The following is a 23492-nucleotide window of genomic DNA, read 5'->3' on the forward strand; positions in this document are numbered from 1 at the left end:
GTCAATACTGTAGCTGTGTTTCCCAATGCTTCCTAAATTCTGCAGCTACTGGAATGGTTTGAGTATTGAGTATGATGTGTACAGAAAACAAAATCCACAGACCAAGTATCTGTTTTCAGTTTTTTATTGAAATTCAAAGCAAAAACAGTTCACACAAAATTTAAGAGTAAAATTACAATAACTTTTTGCTCATGATGTTTCTGTTTAAGGCCTAAATCTGTTTGTTACGAGCATTTTCTGTAAGTTCCTATATTCATTATTATATGTTGCCAATATAGAGGATTTAAAACTTGTATTACTGAACAGAATATGCAAGCTTTCAAGGCAGCTTACATCCAAGTTGCCAGAAGAAGAGGCCTAAACTGCATCAAAAACTTTCATATTCTAATCTGTTCAGTTAGCCAATTAAAGGTGTCATTTTGCCTGACTTCTCATTGCATCTATTATGGCTAACACAGTACAACACCCTACTAATGTAATCTCTGTCAAATTAAAATGGAACATATCGTACTAGCTAGCCTTAGGTTATGAAAGAGTTAAACCATTAAAGGCTCATGCCTATATTTTGTATTTTTCTTAATGTATGGAGAGTCACCCTTATCTCTAGTTCTTGTACCCACTCACTCCAACATAGTTTACCAGTCTTTCTAAAATCCACCACCTGCATCTCACTGCATGCTGCAGCTCAAGCCATCTGGATGCCATTCTCTCCCCCTGTTGACCCTGCAGCAGCCATGTCTCTGACCCACAGGACACACTCTTTGTTTGTCACCTTTTCTGCCTTTACACACTTGACTCAGCACCTCTTATTCTCCACTTTTTGTGAATTTGTGCCAGGTCGTCACATATTTTTCATGGCTATCTGCAACCTCTGCAGAACATGCTACTATCCAGTTGGTCAACTTACTCTACAAAGATGTCTTTCCACTGACCAGCCCATACTTTTTGTTGGCCTGAACCTGTCTGCATTTCCGTTCTTTTTCTTCTTCTCCCTTCAAACATTTCTTTTCCCTCTTTTGGGCTACTCCACTCCACTCTTCCTCAAACCACAAAGCCATTCCATGTTACTATCTTACCTTGGTGGAGAGGGCTGTAGCAGTAGCAACCGTCACGCTAGGCTGAACGCTTTCCATGTGCTGCCTGGTTGCACTTCTTTCAAACTATGTTTTTTTAAAATAATTTTTTAAAAATATTGCTCAGTTTAGATCTCTTTTCTTTCAAAATCTACACCAGGTTAAAAAAATATTTTTTATTTAATTATGAATTCTTTGATTTATATAGAAAACACATTAAAGGAACTGCTGCCCCACACATGTTGACCACTGTGTTGTGACCAGTGATGGTGGAGTACTCGGGTCCAGTTACTTGTAACCCTTGAATTGAGGCTCTGATAGATGGATAAATAGATACAAAGAAGGTCAGAAAAAAGGAGATTAAGTCTGAATTAGCATAAACTATCCTGATTCTGGATGTTCACAAGAAATGCAATGATATATGTCATAGGGTAGAAGTAGATAATAAACAAGAAGAGTTATTTTAGATATTTGTGATATCAAAATGTGTGCTTCTGTTTAAATGTATAAAGTATTCTTGTTTGTAAGAAACTGAAATTTGTCATTTTTTTATCCGCATATAATGGCCCATAGCGGGCTAAATCACAAGTAAAGGGTCAAAAATAACATCAGATTCATAACCACAGACCTTGAAATAGTCTAAAATGATACCCCATATGCTTATATTTCACATTTGTCATCTTTAACCTTTTTTGGGGTGTCTGTTAGAGGGCTAGGATCACTGGTAAAGAATCAAATATTTAAAAATTAGACATATAAAAACAAATGACCTGTGTGTGTGTGTGTGTGTGTGTGTGTGTATGTGGAGCAGTCCGATCTGCTCACAGTCAACCACAATCACTAGATGGTGCACACATGCACTGTTACATTTTTCCGGCGCTTGCATGCACCTCAGTTCTTACTTAGCCCAAGCAGACAAACTCAGCTTTGTGGTCCATGCATGTTGTACGTTCACACAATGACCTACCATATGGTTGCTAGAGACAGGTTTCAGCATATCCCCACTCAATTTCTGCCACAGCTGCACTCGACTACGTGTCCGTCTCACTGTCCTGGCCCACTTAGCTGACGCTTCTGCAAGTTCAATAATAAAATTGTTAGGGAGTCTTCGGGTTGTTTTTTGTCCCAAAGACCACATGCAGCTAGTCTTATCATATTCGTGATTAGCAACCTCAAAATAGAATAAGATGACATTCGACATTTAAAATGTACTTTGATCTCTTGTATCTAATTAGGGGGTGAAGCCATGGGGTCACTTGATGAGGCTTACACAATTTCAAGTCCTGCTTATTTTTGTTGAAGACACTTACTGATTTACGCTTCATCATAAAGATGTTCTTTTTCTACACAATACAGTATATGGTCCAATATGTAAATGGCCTAATAATGAGGATTTTTTTGGGGTCTAGAAAACCAACAATAGGGAGGAACCACAAAAACCTTGTCGTCTTGCATCACTAGACATCTGGATGTGCCAAACGACGTATCTTTGTGGGAGTTTTCTTGTATCGGTTAGTCAAGAAGAATTGGACAAAAAAAAAAAATAACTGAAGTGATTTCAAAGCATTCATAAGTAATTCTTATTAACATAAAAAAATAAGTGATTTGTAAACTGAGATTTTCATGTTGAGTCAGTGAACACCATGGATTACCAGTAACTTTAAAAGAAGAAGATCATTTTCCCCTCACTCACCATGATCAGTAAAACAAACAAAGCCACACTGCTAGTCAAAGTGTTCAAAACAAAGAATAACTACTTGTATATAAATATGGGAGACCTATTTGAGGGTTCAAGTACAGAAGCCATCAGAGACAATAAGGATAATTTTGATCATATGAAGCATTTAATTAATATAATCAAAGAAAATAGCATGCAAAAATACAAAATGTTTTAGATTAAAATCCTACTTATTTCTCAAAATATTATCATGCAGTATTATTTTATTTTTTTCATCTTGATTCGATGAGAAATCGCAGATGTTGTTTTATAGCGCTCATAAAGTATGTCACTGATACTGACTATGTCAAGATGTACGAATGTGTTGTATTTTATTTCTAATGAGAAGATTCTTCAAGGACACCAACAAGATCGCTTTCCAAAACTGACTCTTGTTTCTATTAATTTCACTCTACAACAGTTAATTATTACACTTTTAGTGCTATTTGATTATCAGAAGCAAGACAACCACCCTATAGTATTTCATTACAAGTACTGTGTTACTTTGGGTTCAGTAATACTTTATTTCAGCAGTTATGTGTTGCTGTACATTGGGGAAGAAAAAACACATCTCCTTTCATTTTCAACAGGATCTGTGGATTTTTTTTTTGATTTCTTAAGTTTAGTGTTATTAATCTAATGTGTCATTTCATTTTACCAGTTCCATTGAATGCTAGCACCCATACAAATGATTCATCTTTATTTTATTTACTGCCTTCCTATAGCAAATATCATCACAAAACACTGTAAAATTAAGACATTTATTCCTGTTGTGTTTTTTTACAATTGAAGTACACGCGTTTAAAATGATTAACACTATCAGGTCAGAAGTGGGGAATAATACTTGACCACGTTGCCTGAAAAAAAGATCTGTGAAAGTCAGGAGATTCAGTTTAAATCCTGCAATTGGACTTTTCTCCGATTATTCTCTAATGTTTATATTTTGATAAGTTACCTTAAAGAAATACTCCACTCAAAGATTATATTTTTTATATATTACATTCCCCATTACAATCTCACTGAGATTGCACAGGTGGTGAACCAGCTGAGGGGGGGAAAGGCTGCAGGGATCTGAGGTATCCGGGGTGAACTTCTCCAGGCTGGTGGTAAGGCTGTCCTCCTGGCATTGCAAGCAATCTTTGCTTCCATTTAGGAGACTGGCATCATCCCAACTGACTGGAAAACGGGACTTGTCAACCCTATCTGGAAAGGGAAGGGTGATCGCCTGGATTGCAGCAACTACAGGGGGATAACACTGCTCTAAATGCCGGGCAAGGTCCTTGCTAGGGTCGTCCTCAATCCATGATCATTTACTCACCTACCAGCAACGGGAACAGTCTGGTTTTACCCCTAAGAAGTCTACCATCAACCGCATCCTGGCACTGAGGGTTCTCATGGAGCACAAACGCGAATATCAGCAGAGTTTCTTTGACGTCCTTTGTCGATTTTCGCAAAGCTTTCGACTCAGTTGATCGAGCTGCCCTGTGGGACATCCTGAGGGTTCGCGGGATCCCCTCGATGTTGCTGGATATCATGTCCGGCCTGTACACTGGTACTGTGTGTTCTGTGCAGAGTGGAGGCAGGAACTCTGTGTTTTTCCCAGTTGATTCTGGGGTTTGTCAGGGGTGTTGTCTTGCTCCTACTCTGTTCAATGCTTGTATGAACTGGGTGTTGGGAAAGGTTGTGGGGTCCAGCAGCTGTGGGGCATCTGTTGGTGAAGAAAGATTCACGGATCTTCACTTTGCTGGCGATGCTGTGATCTTCGCGGAGTCAATGGATGCTCTGATCGGTGCGCTCGAGAGACTGAGTGAGGAGTCTGAGTGTCTGTGCTTGCACGTGTCCTGGATAAAAACCAAGATCCAGGCCTTTAATGACCTCTTGGGCACAGTGTGTCTGTTTGAGGAGAGAGTGTCAATCATCGGTAATGAGGCACATTACCTGCATTGTGAGGTAGCGTCAGTAATGGCACTACAGCTTTGTGCCGTGTTTCCCAGAGGGTAATCCAGTTCATTGTTGGGGACCCGAGTGGCTGGACCAGGCCAAGGGGTCGCCCACATAACACCTGGCTGTGGCAGATAGAGGGTCATTTCCTGGAGGGTGGGACTGCACCACGTGTCTGCCTGGGGGCTTGCAAAGTTGTTTCATCCTGTAGTGGGTGCGGCTACCCACTGTACCAGCGCATGCTCCCCAACCTGAATTGACTTACCCCATATACTTTGAAATGGTGGCCAACAAAAACATTTAATGTCATGTTTTTAAGCAGAAAGGAGAGAAAAAAGTCATAATAGAAGCGAATTGTGACCAGTGTTGTACAATGGCAAATAATGCCAAGAATATGTTGCATAATCCACAAGTCCGTTATCTAGTCTTATGCTCAAAACATTCAAAACACATGCTTTTTTTTTACTAACATATTGTTAAATAGTTACTATCAGGATTATTGTCTTTCTCTTAAATTTTGTGAATTGAACATCCTCCTCTCTGTTTCATTCGTTTATCTTGAATTCGAAAAATTAATCCCATGAGGCTTATTTTAGTTTATGTGAGAGTTGGTAATCCAGGAATTAACAATCTTCTTCTTCTTCTTTCGGCTGCTCCCACTAAAACAATATTTTGTCAAAGAAGTATGTGTCTTGCATGTCATGAACCGAACGACCAGATAACGGAGATGTGGATTAAGTGATATACATAATGACGTTGTTTTCACATGTGATTTGTTCTCCATGGACGTTTTTCACATCATTTGCTGTTGTCTGTCATCATTGCCTTTTGTTCTGTTAAACACTTCTGTCTTTTCATTCTGCAAGAAAACTGTAAGGTACATGGGATAAGTAAGATATTAAAACATATTTTTGGTTGGAGTATTTTTAAGCTGCAAAATTTAAGCAAAAGCTGCTATAAACAGTACACCTCTGCTCGCCCCACATGGCTGTTTCCCTTCTTTCAGCCTGTGCTGCAATGCTGAAGTGAATTTAAGTATTGATGAACACAGTCTTAGACAGGATTCAAGCTGAGCTATCATGTTGTAGTTTGTCATCTCTACTTATACATCTTTTCAAAATTCTGCTTCAATATTATACTCTAAATAAAAGGTACCATCGCTTGCATTTCTCCAGCATTCTATTTTCTTAACCCAAGAAGCTGGAGTATCCACAGAGTCCTTGGTGTCCTTTTAAGGTGAATCTTCAACAATCGGCAGCAGCACATTACCAAGATCTGGCATAAGCAGCTCTGCTTTAAAACCACCGCAAAAGCTTTCATCTTGTGAGGCCAGTCTCTTATCTCTCGAGGGGTCTTAATAATGCACTCCTCTCACTAACGTATAATTTACTGTGCCTTTGTTGAACCACTTCTTCAGAGAGTTTCAGCATCTTTTTGATGTTATTTTGCTTTAAACATTTCAAGCTAAAGTGGATTCATTTTTCCTCTATGATTATTATTAGACAGACTCAAGCACATGTACAGGTACAAGATACATTTCCATTATTTTTATATATTTCACAACTTGAGCCCAGGCAGGTTAAAGAAACTTGCACAGGGTTGAACCTGTGAACTGAACGGGGCTTTCACATTTTTTAAAGTCTAATGCTTAAACACTTTCTGCTCTGTTTAATACTGTGGGGAATACTGCAGTTATGTTACCTACTGTACTGTTAAAGAGCATTTTGACACATACTGTTCTTTTTGTTATCTCATTCATTTTAGGTTCTTATTCTCTGGGTTCACAGAGTAAAATGTATGGACTCCTTACAGAAATTAGATTTACAGTAGCTTCTTATTAAAGACAAAAATAATAACTTTAATAATAATAAAAAGGAGCTTTTTCTTTGGTGCTTTCCTTCTTTGTCTGAACCCACCAGTCTGCGAGGAAGATAAAAAAGGGACATCTGTGGGTCAAATGTGAGGGACCTAAAGTTTTAAATAAGTTACTTTCTTATGTGAGGAGAATCTGTCACCTTTCAGTGACATACACAGCCAGTCTCAATCTTGCTAGAAAATGGTATAATTATATAACAGACTAGCAGACCTGGCGCGCTTCGCTGCATGTTTAACCGGCTAGTTTCAGCAGCAGATCTTGGTTTTTCCAATCTAGACGTCCTGTCTTTTTCAGATTCTTTTAACCGCCTGGTTTCGGCAGCCATTCGTCCTTTTCCCAATCTTGAAATCCTGTCTTCTTTAGATTCGTTTAACCGCCTGATTTTGGCAGCGAATCGTTTTTTTTCTAAAGTAGAAGTCATTTCTTGTTGAGATTCGTTTAATCGCCTGGTTTGGCAGCCAGGCGCTTTTTTTCCAACCTAGAAGACCTCTCTTGTGATCCGTTTAATGGCCTCGTTGATTGCATGTCTTCCAAGGTAGTTTCAATACCCATTTCTTGCATGGAGTCTTCTCCCCTTTTATGAGTGACTGTGTAAGTACCACATGTACTAAACAGTAAATTAGTAAAAGAGAAAGGACTAAACACTAAGGAAAAAGAACGGCAAGACCGCGTCAGCTACGGAGCTCAGCTCGGAGCGAAATGAAGTCAATGAAATGATGTGAATGGGAGGGGAGATGATCACGTGACTCCCCCACCCGCCTTAACTCTCCATCCCTCCACAAACACACAAACACAGTCTCTTGGATCCCAACTCTCCTTTATATGTATAGATGATTCCATAGTCCTCTTGTTAATTCTGCAAGAACTTCTCCCAGACTTAAGGTTCTGATGATTTTTATGCCTTCATTACTTTTTCAGCACTTTTACAGTTTCTTAAAGCAAGTTCCTGTTACAATAAAAGTATAAATATAATCACAATTTTAACTACAATTATTATTATTATTATTACATTATTAGTGTGTGATATAGAGGGGACTGGGCAGTCTCTTGGTCTGGAATCTCTACAGATTTTATTTTTTTTCGGACCTTACTTATTCTATGTTAATTAATGTTGACTTATGTTCTTCTATTTTTCTATTCTTCATTTTGTAAAGCACTTTGAGCTACATTTTTTTGTATGAAAATGTGCTATATAAATAAATGTTGATTGATTGATTGATATAAAATCCAGTATGTTTTAATCTTAAATATCATCTTCTTCTTCTTTTAGTTGTTCCCGTTAGGGATTGCCACAGTGGATCATCTTTTTCCATATCTTCCTGTCCTCTACATCTTGTTCTGCTACACCCATCACCTGCATGTCCTCTCTCACCACATCCATAAACCTTCGCTTAGGCCTTCCTTTTTTCCTCTTCCCTGGCAGCTCTATCCTTAGCATCCTTCTCCCAATATACCCAGCATCTCTCCTCTGCGCATGTCCAAACCAACGCAATCTCGTCTCTCTGAGCTGACCCTCTAATGTCCTCATTTCTTGACCTATCCATTCTCATCACACCCAATTCAAACCTTTAACTCTGCCACCTCCAGCTCTGTCTCCTGCTTTCTGGTTTCTTAAATATAGAACCCCAAATTTAAAATCCATTATTGTTCAAAGATCTACACATATGATGAATTTATATGTTTCTCGGATATTGTGGAATAACCAACTTATTTCAGTTGCTTATATGGAAAACTGTGAAACTCATCCCTAAATGAAGGTACATAAAATTACTATGAACTCTTTAACATAGAGTATCTTCAGTATAATAATATGCCTCCCAGTTTATTGAATTATGTCTTTGGATGCAGAAAAGACTTTGATAGAGTCAAATGGAATTTCCTATTTCCCCTCAACCCCAGTAGAATGTTATAGCAAAAAAATATTTGCTCATTTGTGAGATAGGATTATTAGGATGCCATGACTAATATTAATGGGCCCAAAGTGTGCCAAGAAAACATTCTCTACACCATTACAACACTGCCAGTCTGGACTGTTGACACATGGCAGGTTGAGTACATGGATTGATGCTGTTGGCATTAAATTCTCAGCCTACTGCCGAAACTGAAATTCATCAGACCAGGCTACATTTTTCCAGTCTTACCTGTCCTGTTTTGGTGCACCTGTGCCCACTACTCTAAACACCTTTATTTGGAATAATGTTTGGTGGAACACTTCTGCTGAAATTAGTAACTGTATTATGATTACATCACATGCCATTGCTAATACACTGAAAGAAACCAACTCACCTACTCATTCCAGAATCTGGCAGGCATTTATCAATGTTATCATCAATTAATTGAACAGCCTGAGCCATCATTAACCTTTTGAATACCTCAGTATTATGTCATAGTAAATCTTTTTCTATCTTTATTCTGTAGATGGATGCAGGAGAGGATATCAGATCTGATTTCAACAGGGTGTAGTGCTGCATGTCTTACTGTGTTAAGATTTATTCATTGCAATAAAGTCAGCAAAGTTAAAAATGACTCATTACCAACTAGCTGTTAAGGGTGTCGCTTCATCAACAGAAGGATGAAATGCTATTAACTCCAAATATTACTTATGTACTCCATCAATAAATTCTGTGTTCAGTCTGCAGTCATATTACATGTAAAATATTATGTAAGTTCAAAAGAAATCACTCACAGCATAAAAGATTTTAAAAGTAAATGCAACCTCAGGATATGTGTGATGCTTTATTCTCTCACACAAATATTCCTGTAATTGTCTTTTCATCGCCAAACAGCTGTTTAATTTTACCATATGTCTATGAAAAAGCTCATTTCTGATAAGCGCCTAATGTATTTTACTCATTCTGGTTTGTTTTATATTTGCCAGCTGGGATGGAGCAGAGTTACCACTAAAGCACAAAATTTATCTCCTGCTGTGTTTGCTATGTGAACATTTTCTTTGGTAATACTTTAAAGTGAGATGCCATCACTTGCAATTACAGGAATTGGGTAATAGTCTTTAACCATAACTTGGTTACTCAGTGTTCCTTTCTCCAAGGAGTTCAGACGATTGCCCGGTATAAAGAATAGATGAATGTGATTTTTCTTTTTATTATTGGTAATAGGTTGCAGTGGGACGCCACAGTGGCATAGTAATTAGTGTTGCTGCTTCACAGCCCTAAGGATATGAGTTGGATTTCCGGCCTGCTCTCTATCTGTGTGGAGTTCGCTCACATTCTCCAGATGCCCACGTTGGGCACTGTGGTTTCCTCTGACGTTTGACTTTGGACTCTGAAACAAACTACCGAGACATTTAGTTGAAGCAGAAGCCCTGAGAAACTTCAAGAAAACTCTGGATGACATATTAACCCCTTATCATTCGGGGTCATTTTTGCTAAATCGCTTGTAATTCGACCTCTCCAAATTAGAATCATTGCTGTTATTGAACTATCTGGAGTATAAACACATGTTTGGTCTCTTTGTAAAGGTAACATTCTCTAGTTTCACCCTTAGTAGTCAGAATCACTGTAGGTGTGACTGATCAAAAGTTATGCACATTAGAACTTACAAAAAAAACGAATTTTTTTGTTCTCGCCTAAGTTTTTTTATGAAAATAAAGGAAAATAAAGCTGCAGTAGGTAGGTGGGGACAGAAACACACTATGTACCAACAGAATAACTTGTTGACTACTCAAATTTCAAATTTGAAAAGAATACCTGTAAAAATGACATTTTTTACACCAGTTTTTATGTGGGCATGCCCAGGGGCTTTTTAGAGGGACCATTATCCTATTATTAGCTAAACAAATGGGCTTGATGGACTGAATGGTCTCCTCTCATTTGTCAAACTTCTTATGTTCCTGATTAAATGGCCTCTACAAAAAGGTTCAATGTTAGGGTTTATCTTAACTAAAGTCAGCTCCTGCCTTGATTTCTAGTGCTGCCTGTACCTGATAGAGTGTGTTCATAAAATGAATGAACTTCACCGATTTTAACCACGTTACTGTTAAGTATCAATACTCATTAAGTCTTGGGGGGACACAAGAAGATCTATTTTTAATTATGCTGATAGAGAGATGGCATAATTTAGCAGATTCACATTAAAATAAGTCTATACAGTGTACTATTGTGATGCATTAGCCAAGCATTAGGTACTTCATCTCTGCATCCCTTTCATGAGTTGTGGTCCATCCTGGCAGCAAGCATCTCAGGACAAAATATTACTCCATCCCAGGGTATGCCGACACTAACACTGAACCAAATGAGAGTCACTTAATCAACATAAAGAGCTTAAATACTGTACTTTGGATGGGCATCCCAATACGGCAGTTCCCAAAGCCCCAAAGCTGGTGCTGTGGACCCCCTGTGGTTGCAGGGTTTTCTTCCAACCAGATTCACAATCTTTATGTATAATACGCTACCGTGGCTGTTTTGTTTGTCTGTCCAGGATTTTAAATCGCCTGTAGCTCACAAACCGTTTGAATGATTGACCTGAAATTTGGTACACATACACTACGTGACGTCTAATATCCTCATTCGGGGTGATGATTGACCTCCAAGGTTATTCCTCTTTTTATTTTTATTTTATTTTATTGTAGAATTAACTCTTGACAGTGGCCAGCAGGGCAGCCAACTGGCACATGCATACGGGCGCTGTTCTCATTCCCTACCACCTTCGCCATCACTTCCCCTACCTCTTCATATCTTAAGTCATTCTTGAGGCAGATTGAAGACTTCAGTGCCAGCTTAAGTGAAAAATTGAAGGAAACATACTAAGTAATTGCAACACAAACAGTGACTTAATCAGTTTGAACGCAAAAAGATGCCAATGAAAGAAGAGACGCAGCGGGCTGCTAGAGTGGAGAAAAGAAGAGCTGCTCAGGAAGCAGCAAGCACATCAACCTCTGAGCAAACGAATGATAAACGTACAGAGAAAGAGGATGAAAAGTGTGAAGTCAAGTGTATTCACTGCACATTATCATACAGTGCGCCGTTACTGGTAACTGATAAGTGACTTAATTTATTAATTGGTCTTTTTTTCTCTTATCTTATACTGCAGTATGATTTTACTTTATAAGACATTTATTTAAATTTTTTGCTACAGCTTTAAATGTTTAACTCTTTTTTTGTTGTTTTCCTAATATTTTCCCTTATTCTGTGTAGTTTCCTCCCTTTATTGTATCCTAATAGTGGCAATTAGAAATAAGCAAAGCAGACACCCGAGCAAACAACACTAAATGATGAAAGGCTGCAACTGCTTCAGCGTCAGACCCATAAATTAGTCAATAATAGGAAGGCAGAAAGGAAATCAGAATGAAAAGAAATAAAAAGTAAAAAAAAAAAAAACATTATCCACAGGTTACCACTTAATTTTCCTTAAAATGTATTAAGATACTTACTTTTGTAATTTTGTCATTAACCCCAAAATACAAAAAACTGAATTAGGCTAGGAATCCAATTAAAAACAGAAGTTAGTTGAGCAAAAGCGGCAGCCCCAGGGGGTCCCCAGGACCAAGTTTGGGGACCACTGCAATAAGGAATGGAACCAGTGTGAGGAAGCAAAATTACCCACTGTGTCATCATGTCATGTAGTAAATACTCACTGAGCAAATTGTTAGGAACACTCTATTAATACAGGTAGGGCCTCCTTTTCACTATCAAAACAGCCTCAGTTCTTCATGTTGTGGGTCCCAAAAAACGCTGGAAACATTCCTCTGAGGAATTTCTGTAAGTAAATCAGTGGCAAACTCATTCTGCAAGTCTCCCGTTCTACCACATCCCAATGTTCTACTGGATTCAGATCTTGTGACTGGGAAGGCCATTTAAAAACCTTGAATTCACTATCATGCTTATGAAACCAGTTTGAGATAACTTTTGCTTTGTGTTGCACAGTTTATTATTATGCTTGAAGTAGCCATTAATACTGCAGATGGGTAACTTGCGGCAATTGAGAGGTGTACATGGTCAGCAACAATATTAAGGCCATAGAATTCAAGCTATGATTGATTTGTATTAGCAATAAAACGCCACACCATTAGACCACCACCACAAGCCTAGACTGTTGACACAAGGCAGGTTAGGTGCATGGAAATTGAGACGCATCAGACCAAGTTATGTTTTTACAATCTTCAGCTATCCATTACAGAATTATCTTTCTATTTGTGGCTGACCGGAGTGAAACCTGATGTGGTCTTTGCTGTTGTAGCCCATTCACCTCAAGGTTCGACATGTTGTACATTCTGAGATGCTTTTCTGCTCACTGTGTTGTTATCTGAGTGATTGTAGCCTTTCTTTCAGCTCAAACCATTTTGGCCATTCTTCTCTGACCTCTCTCATCAACAAGGTGTCTGCCTGGAGTAAACATTTTGATCGGTGAACTGAAATGTTTTTCAATTAAACCACCAGTTTATCTCAGGTTCAATACGACCTGTTTCAAGAAATGTTCAGAAATTGATCTAGTTCGGTCCTAACAACATTGATTGAACTGCCGCTCACTGGATGTTTTTTGTTTTGTACACTGGGGAGTTTAGTGTGTGAAAATCCCAGGAGACCAGCAGCTGCAGAAATAAAACTAGCCAGCCTGGCACTGGCAATCATGTCACAGTCAAAATTACTGAGATCACATTTTTTCTCCATTCTGGTGTTTGATGTGACCATTAACTGAAGCTCTGGATATGTGTCTGCACGATTTCACATGTACACGTGTTCCTAATAATCTGTTCAGGAGAAAGTAGGGTGAAATGACACCTTTTATTGGCTAACTAAATAGATTACAAATGCAAGCTTTCGAGGCATCTAAGGCCCCTTCATCAGGCAAGATGTAACAAAGAAACTGAAAAATACTCCAGCTTATATTGGGACAGCAAAGTGATTTTTTCTTTCATCTTAACAACCTTTTTGTTCAAATGTTAGCAAAATGAATACACCTGCTCAGTAAGTGTATGTGTGTGTGTAGTAACCAGTAGAAGGTTCGCCAAGCCCCAGACACCAGCATTAAAATAAATGATTTTTATTTCCTCCAACATCTTCCTAGAATGAACATGGCCAAAATAACACAACTATAGATAAAGTAAACAATCTCTTTCTCATTGTACTCTTCAGGTAGTCCGAGTTGAGAGGCAGCGGGGCTTCTTTTAAGTCAACTTAAAACTGTGCTTCTGTACTCCTATTCCCATGCAGATGTTCTAACTGGGACCAGCCTACAGGAACACAGCCAACTGCGGTGCAGGGGGAAAAAACTGCACTCCCATTATCCAACTTCACTCAGTACATCCATTATTGTTCATTCCCAGCCAGGATGAAGATTACAAGGCCTCCACTCCCACCATCCTCTCATTATATCCTGATGGCCAGGCAAGAAATCATCCTCCATCCTGACCGGGATGCTTGTCCTTCCTTCATGGCACTTAACTATATATAGACACTAGCAATTCCCCATGGATTCGCACACGTAGTAGTGAAACAGGACAAACTTTAAAAATCAATAAACAAAAAGGTATCGCTAGCTAAGCAGAGACAAGTTATGCTCCAAAACACAGAGGTAGACTGACACCCTACTCCTGACGTCACGCTTCTCCGTCCCCTCTGCCCGCAGCCTCTGTCTCAGATTAGCGCGAATATATCGCTCCTGCAAGCAAACTATGTTTTTTAGTGAGAAGTCGTAAAATCAACCAGAAAAATCTGATCTAAATCGGTTAAGTAGTTCTCTTATTTGCTAGCTAAGGGGATGTAAGTTACGCTCTGAGGCTGGCACGTGAGTGAGGAGGGTCCCGCCCCCCTCTCCTCGGCACGCCGTGTCTCTCTCGGATTCACACCAATATATAAGTACAGCAAGTGAACTGTGATACTGTTCACAGGTGCGATGAGAGAAGTCGTAAAATCAACCGGAATGTTCAAGCAAATTATAGAAAAAAACCTGATTTAAATCTGTTAAGTAGTTCTCTCGTGAAAAGCAGACAGAGAGACAGACATTGGATTTTATATATATAGATATACTAGGGGGCTTTGCCCCCTGTTCGCTTCGCTCGCCCACCCCCTCGTGGGGGCTGAATGCACGCTGAGGAGATGCCATCAGATCAGCTGCTATCTTTCTGCTGCTGCTGCCTTGCTGCGTGTTCTGCTTGTTGCACTGCGCGTCGATCATTTAAAAATATGTACAGTAGCTGTCCTTTTGTCTCACTGCCTCACTGTTTTGCGTGACGTTAAAGTGTCTCTCTCAGAACATCAAATTGTCTTCCAAAAAGACCACGTATCGTCTCCTTCCAAGCCTTCCAAGATTTTTTATTTTTATATATATATATATATATATATATATATATATATATATATATATATATATATATATATATATATATATATAAATGTATATAAACTACTCAAAAAAATGAAAGGACTTACTTTTTAATCAGAGTATAGCATAAAGTCAATGAAACTTATGGGATATTAATCTGGTCAGTTAAGTAGCAGAGGGGGTTGTTAATCAGTTTCAGCTGCTGTGGTGTTAATGAAATTAACAACAGATGCACTAGAGGGGCAACAATGAGATGACCCCCAAAACAGGAATGGTTTAACAGGTGGAGGCCACTGACATTTTTCCCTCCTCATCTTTTCTGACTGTTTCTTCACTAGTTTTGCATTTGGCTACAGTCAGTGTCACTACTGGTAGCATGAGGCGATACCTGGACCCTACAGAGGTTGCACAGGTAGTCCAACTTCTCCAGGATGGCACATCAATACGTGTCATTGCCAGAAGGTTTGCTGTGTCTCCCTGCACAGTCTCAAGGGCATGGAGGAGATTCTAGGAGACAAGCAGTTACTCTAGGAGAGCTGGAGAGGGCCATAGAAGGTCCATAACCCATCAGCAGGACCAGTATCTGCTCCTTTGGGCAAGGAGGAACAGGATGAGCACTGCCAGAGCCCTACAAAATGACCTCCAGCAGGCCACTGGTGTGAATGTCTCTGACCAAACAACCAGAAAGACTTCATGAGGGTGACCCAAGGGCACCATGTCCTCTAATATGCCCTGAGCTCACTGCCCAGCAGCATGCAGCTCGATTGGCATTCGCCATAGAATACCAGAATTGGCAGATGCACCACTGGTGCCCTGTGCTTTTTACAGATGAGAGCAGGTTCACCCTGAGCACGTGACAGAAGTGAAAGGGTCTGGAGAAGCCATGGAGAACATTATGCTGCCTGTAACATCATTCAGCATGAGCAGTTTGGTGGTGGGTTAATGATTGTCTGGGGAGGCATATCCATGGAGGGTCACACAGACCGCTACAGGCTTGACAAAGGCACCTTGGCTGCCATTAGGTATCAGGATGAAATCCTTGGACCCATTGTCAGACCCTATGCTGGTACAGTGGTTCCTGGTGCACGACAATTCCTGGCCTCATGTGGTGAGAGTATGCAGGCAGTTCCTGGAGGATGAAGGAATTGATACCATTGACTGGCCACCACACTTTCCTGACCTAAATCCAATAGAACACCTCTGGGACATTATGTTTTGGTCCATCCAATGGCACAAGGTTGCACCTCAGACTGTCCAGGAGCTCAGTGATGCCCTGGTCCAGATCTGGGAGGAGATCCCCCACAACACCATCTGTCATCTCATTAGAAGCATGCACCGATGTTGTCAGGCATGTATACAAGAACACAGGGGCCATACAAAGTGCTGCAATTAAATTTTGGCAAAATGGACTAGCCTGCCACATAATTTTTTCACTCTGATTTTTGGGGCGTCTTTGAATTCAGGGCTCTGTAGGTTGATCATTTTCATTTCCATCAAACGATGTGGCATCCTTTCGTTCCTAACACATTACCCAGTCTATATCAGTATAGATATCCAGGAGGATTTCTTTTTCCCATTGAGATCTGATGTGTTTTCAAAGTGTTCCTTTAATTTTTTTGAGCAGTTTATATACACAGCACAGGCCAAAAGTTTGGACACACCTCCTCATTCAATGTGTTTTCTTTATTTTCATGACCATTTACATTTGTAGATTCTCACTGAAGGCATCAAAACTATGAATAAACACATGTGGAGTTATGTACTTAACAAAAAAAGGTGAAATAACTAAAAACATGTTTTATATTCTAGTTTCTTCAAAATAGCCATCCTTTGCTCTGATTACTGCTTTGCACACTCTTGGCATTCTCTCGATGAGCTTCAACAGGTTAGTCACCTGAAATGGTTTTCACTTCACAGGTGTGCCTTATCAGGGTTATTTAGTGGAATTTCTTGCTTTATCAATGGGGTTGGGACCAGCAGTTGTGTTGTGCAGAAGTCAGGTTAGTTGGACGATCACTTATTTTTTAACAGGACAATGACCCCAAATACACCTCCAGGCTGTGTAAGGGCTACTTGACCAAGAAGGAGAGTGATGGAGGCTGTAAATGATCATGAAAATAAAGAAAACACATTGAATGAGGAGGTGTGTCCAAACCTTTGGCCTGTACTGTATATTATATATATATATATATATATATATATATTCAGTATATAGCTGAATGAATTCCACAGCCACATCTACTCAATATTCCCTGCAAGCCATTTCACTTTGGAAAGAGAAATGAACCAATGCATCAGTTTCCTGGACATCTCCATTGAAAGAGGTAGCAACAGCACTTTGATTACAAGTTGTGTTAAGGCATGGTTTACACCAATTGTAATACAAAGGAAATGAAAAAGAATGAAAGATGCTATCTTTTCAATCTCTTCACATCAAACCACTATCCCACATTTCAAACAATGCTTACATAGGAGACACCACAGACCTCAACTAATACTTGACTCCAACCTGATCCCCGATTCCACCTGGCACAGCCTTCCTTATAATCGTGGTGTATCAGAAAGTACAGCGCGCATCCTCTTCAGATAAGGCATCAGACAAGCACATACACTGCCAAACACTCTGTGAACAGTCCATTTTAATGCCAAAAGCAGCAGAGACACGGAACATGGTATACAGTATACCATGCAGTGCATGTCCAGCTGTATACATGGAACAAACATCTGAAACACTTGCCACACGTATACAGGAACATCGCAATGCCATCAGAAGGAAGCACCCACGGTCTCTGATATACACACATACAAATTCTCCTGGTCACCCGTTTAACGGACATGTGAAAGGAAAATTCAAAGCTAATACTAAGAGTGCCAAATCTGGCTGAATCCTGGCAATCAAATGAAAATGTCATTAACAGACACATGGAGTTGAACCCAGAATATGCAGGCTTAAAAAGAAGAACATCCACATGTTAAAGAAGCCTTTATGACCAACACACTCGAAACTTCACCTTATTAACCCCCCTTATACCCACCTAAGCCCCCTTCATCATTTGCTGTACACTGCTTTTCATTCCTGTATGTCTAATCATTTTCCTCTGATGATGACTCCTGTTGAAAGCTTTTTCATGAAAAAAACTATTTTAAGATATGTGACTCATTTTCTTCCTTTGTGGATTTCTAGCTACAAATATGAAACCGTCTCACAGACCTTCGCTTCTATATATGTATATATAGAAGGGGATAAAATCCTTACTTCACTCAATGACATGCAAATTAATTTAGAACTTTTATGTAATGTGTTTTTTCTGGATTTTTGGTTGATATTCTGTCTCTCTCCATTAAAGCGAAACTACCATAAAAATTAGAGACTGTTCATTTCTTTGTAAGGGAGCAAACTTACAAATCCAACAGGGGGTCAAATACTTACAGTATCTCCCCCACTGTACAGTTTGATTATTGGTAAGGCTACTCCAGTTAGTCTCCGTTGACTTTGACTGGGTCATCCCATTTTTTAATTGTATAACAGATTGTGTGTGATAAATAAGAGGCATTTCCCCACAGACTCAGGTAGGATTAAAAGAAAAGTCTGAAAAGCGGTCAAACTCTTACGATGGATAATTATCTGACTTTTGTGAGAATGGTCTTTACAGTCATTATACTCTCTTCATTTGTGGTTATTTAAATTGTTCTTTAACACTGTATTGTACACTTCTTTTTACTATTATAACATGTTCTCTTTCTCTTTTATACTGGGAGGAAAAACTGAATTAGATGGTGTTGTAAGAATTTCACTGTACTCTGAACACGTGAAGATACTATAATCATAATTATAACTACTGCTAGATCATCTTAGGTAACGTAGGTACATCTGTACTTGGAAAAATTTGAAGATATGAATGGGATGTTTTCTAAATACCAGTACATAAAATTACTTTATTTTCTTTGTGTGTCCCTTGAATATCTGATGACTGTATTTTTTCATCAACTTGTTATGCTTCATATGGGTGTCAATAGTGCAAATTGTACACATAGGTACACTCTTACAGAGTACAAAAGATCCATTATTCAGCTGTAGTCTTCTGCTAATTTCAACCATGAATGTCCAATACAAGTTGCCTTTCACTGCACAGCCAATTATCTTCTTATGTAATAATCAATTTTGTATAGTCCTGAAGTATCTTTGCCTTTCCCTGAAGTTGAAAACCAGCCTCAAGTTATTGCATCAGCCAGCTCCAGACAAACATTAGACTCGTGGCATCATTTCTTAAGTTGTCTATAGTTAATTGTTATGATAGACTTCTCAAACAACTTCTCATCTGAAGCAGGCTTCATATCGTATTCTTTACATCGAAAAACATCTCTGAAACTTCCTTAAGCAGAAAGCACACACAGACACACACACACACATATATATAAATATATATATATACTAGACGTTAAGCCCATTACAATAACGGGCGCTAGAATGCCAACTTTTTGTAAGGTTTGCTCTTCTGAGTCTTTCTCTTTTAGCGTTTTTCTGACGTTCATTTTCTTTTTCTTCAATCGATCTATTTGCTCGTATTTTTCTTTGTCTTTCAGTGTTTTTTTTGTTGATATTTACTTGTTGAGCTGGCTGTTCTTCCAGGAGATGTTGCTTATATAGGATTTGATTGTCTGTGTCTTTTGTCCTACTTGACGTGTCCTTTTTTTGGGTGGCATGTTGTTAGTAGATACGTCCGTAATATTTTCTCCTACAGTAATACTGGCTTGTATGTGGCTGTAATATGCATCACTGTACTGTGTGTCATTAATTTTCTCTCGCAGTAATACTGGTTTGTATTTCCGTAAAATGCCTGTAATTTTCTCTGACAGTAATACTGGCTTTGTTGTCCGTAATATGACTAATTTTCTGTCACAACAGTGGGCAATCAGCAGAGTGTCCCCAGCAACTGATGTAATGTGTGGCGTGCTGCTTATAATCGTGCCTGTGGTGTCTTCCCAGCAAGTACTGTGCAGTTCTCCAGCAAGTATTTTAATCTGTGGGGGCGTGCAGCTGATTATTTAATGTGTGGCGTCTCCCCAACAACGGATTTTATGTGCGCGGCCGCGACTACCCAATCAGCACTCTCCCCAGCAATGGTGTTCTTTATTTCTTATCATGCGCGGCCGTGGCAAGGCCATTCACTGTGTGCCCAGCTTCCAGTGTGTTTGCGTCCACGGTGCCAAGTGCATGGGCGGGGTACGGTGCGATGTGCGGCGCGGCCCAGGCATGCGCACTTCACCAGAAGACACACACACACGGACACCTGGACGCACACAGGGGTTTTATTAAAGAGGATATATATATATATATATATATATACACACATCATTCTTGTTCATTTATCATCCTTCATAATAAAAACCATCATTGTCTAGCCCTGTTGTAAAGGACTTCTTGAATATAAGAGTGGCATGGATTTGAATTTCAGTAAATAATTATTTTAAACATCTTCTCTTTCTGACTGTTCTAATTGGACAACCTGTGGTGACTGTTCATTCTCCAAAGAACTTTAACTAAAGTATAAGTGAAGTCACAAGTTGAGTCTAATTATTCAACACCTCCATAACGCATACAAAATGGAAAATGATAATAAAACATGTCCTTTTCAGTTGACAGCAGTCAAAGCTAAGAGTAATATGTTATTATCTCAGGCTAGGTTTATGAATATGAATAAGCTGTCTAACGTTTCCTCTATGATTTGATATCTGCCATTATTAGAGCACCCAGAGAAGAAAATTCAAACTTTTTGCAGGAATCTCAACATAAATATCCATCTCAAATTATTTTCACCATTTATTTTTTAGATTATTAGTAGAAATATAAGAGCAATTACAAAAACATATGGAGGATCCGGGGTTGCCAGATCATTAACAATGTATAGCTCAAGAACAGCTTAAAAATAGTGAACTGGCCCTAAAAAAATAGCCCAATACCTGAGGCAGACAAAATGGCAAAATGGAAAGCAGTGGAATAGGGTTAGTGACATCAGAGCGAGAGGGTTTGGTACATACCATCCTTGGAGAATGGGTTGGGTCCCTTCCGAGATATTTCAGAATGATGGAATGGGTATATACCAAAATGCCATGGAAGGGGTGTCAGTTGGACGAAAAATATAGCAAAGATGTGGTGGATGTAGGTTGAAAAATAGAACAAAATACCACATTGTTTTTAAATACCACATTTTTTCCCCATGTTTCCTCCCACAGTCCAGACTTGCAGGTTCGGTGCATTGGTGATTCTAAATTGTCCCTACTGTGTGCTTGGTGTATGGGTGTGTGTGTGTGTGCCCTGTGGTGGGCTGGCGCCCTGCCCGGGGTTTGTTTCCTGCCTTGTGCCCTGTGTTGGCTGGGATTGGCTCCAGCAGACCCCCGTGACCCTGTAGTTAGGATATATCGGGTTGGATAATGGATGGATGGATGGATGGATTTTTTCCCCATAGGTAATGATTAAAAATAGCTTAATTGAGCAAGAAAACCGTGGACTTGGCAACACCGGGAGGACCACTTCTATGTGGGGCAGTAAAGTGAAACACATTTGGCTTTACTGAATGTTGTCCCTCCATTTTTAAACTCACCTAATTCAATTTATGGTCAGCGGTGTGAGAGCAAGTCCATGCTGTACTGGGCACAATGCAGAAATCAATACTGGGCAGGGTCCGGAAAACACAATCCCAGGGAGTGGATTGGAAAATGTAGATCCTGAGGCCATCATTATTTGAGCCTTATGCAGACAGGCGAACAGAGCAGAGGTGCCTTCATGAACATTTTTGGAACCACAGGAGACCAGGAAGGGAACAGCGTTATGACATACATTATGTACACATTAAAGAGCCAATGAATTAGTAACTAAAAAAAAATAATGAATTAAGAAATAACAAGCCATGCAAGTGTTATCAACTGTTTCACATTTTGTTGTTGGCTAATAAAACTGTCCAGATCATTCAATATTGACTACAGCTACTTGGACATAACATTATTATTATTATTTTTCAGTTTTGCAGCAGTATCCTGAGAACTGTATATGCAAGGAAACCGAAGTGGAATGTGTGGAGGTAAACCTGAAGACCATCCCTTTAGTTTCCACAAATGTAACTCTGCTGTAAGTAATTCATACCTTTAAGTGGCTGCTGACTGTTTTTGGAATGAAAATGTTGTTATTTCAAGTGTAATTTTCTTTCAGTTTAATAAAATGAACTGAACAGTACCTAATGGCACAGCAAGCGAACCCTTTCAGTAAATGGACAGTTGGAGCTCACTTTCTAATTTAAACTCTCTGGCGACTGTCCCCATTGCCGTGTGTCAATTATCACCACTTTGTGTCTAGATGTCACTACAACTGCATTTACTTTGTGCTACTGGTATGGTCACTGCAGGTTGTGCAAGGTTTAAACCTTTGGAAAGTATCATTTTTGGTTCCAAAAAACAAAACTCACAGCATATTTCTGACTACCTGTTTACTGACTTTTTGGATCAAATCATACTAAGCCAAACATTTATTTTACATACAGTAGTGCCTTTCAGAAAGTGTACAAGAACACAGCACTTAAACTACACTAGAGAAAAATTCAGCACAGTAGATTCAGTTGGTCTGAGAGCCTTCAGGCAGAATATCTGTGATTGCTATAAAAAAGAAATATAACACAGTATAATCGCTAAGGGGAAAATAAAATGTGCAAGGATGCAAATCCACTCTGTCCCAAAGCAAATGCTGCCATGTTTTATTAACATCCAATCTTAACATCTCTCCAAGTAGCCAGAGCCAATGTAAGCAGCATTTTGGCCCATAAATAAGCAAGCATCCTCTTATAACAACGTTTGAGTGTAAGAACTTAATCCTTCATGACTTCATTCATAAGTTATACTAAAAGAACTGGAAAGTAACAAGCTGAAAACAAAAAGGCAATGAGTGGAGATTCAAAGACCTTCCAACAGATTCATAGATGAAGAGACAGACAGGTAGAGAGAGAATCAGATACGAAAGACACCATATATGATTGAGATTGATATTTGGCAAGAAATAGACATGAGAAGCGCTATATTATATTTAAACGTCTAAGTGTGGAAGTGTGTGTGTCTGTCTGTCCGGCCCGGGAATGCAAGGCTTCAGCCTGAAGCTCAAAGTAAGCAACTATGTCACCAAATTGAAACCGCCGACAAAACAGAAACTCACTCAGCTACTAATACATAATTAAGGCAAACACATCACCAAAGCGAAACCTCCAAGGAAAGAAAAACTCGCTTAGCTGCTGATAGACAATGGAGGCGAGCACATCGGCAAAACAAAACCGCAGAGGAAACAGAACCTTTCTTAGCCGCTAATACACAAAAGATACGATTGATTGATTGAAGTGCCAGAATCCATGGTTTCTAGGAGCTCAGGCTTTTTACAGCACAGGCATACACAGGTAGTATAAGATAAATAGACAGACCAACAGAAAGACCTGAATTTAGAGAGGAGAAGATCAGTTGCTCCAGTGTCACCCCAGAGGATAAAGTCATTGAGCAAAGCAGAATAAATTTAGTACAAATTACTACATACATGAAAACCACACAATTATACAGTAACATGGCCTAAATA

At 39.3% G+C, this 23492-nt stretch overlaps 1 protein-coding gene across 1 annotated transcript in view; it reads left to right on the forward strand.

The window, feature by feature from the left end:
* LOC120523981 (relaxin receptor 2-like) overlaps window positions 1–23492 on the forward strand; it is a 345306-nt gene that overhangs the window by 150028 nt on the left and 171786 nt on the right. Inside the window, exon 5 of the mRNA XM_039745737.1 lies at window positions 21908–22013. Within this exon, the coding sequence (XP_039601671.1) occupies window positions 21908–22013 (106 nt within the window). The remainder of the gene's footprint in view (window positions 1–21907; window positions 22014–23492) is intronic.

Source organism: Polypterus senegalus, chromosome 2, assembly GCF_016835505.1.
Source record: "Polypterus senegalus isolate Bchr_013 chromosome 2, ASM1683550v1, whole genome shotgun sequence".
In the NCBI taxonomy this organism is placed as follows: domain Eukaryota; kingdom Metazoa; phylum Chordata; class Cladistia; order Polypteriformes; family Polypteridae; genus Polypterus; species Polypterus senegalus.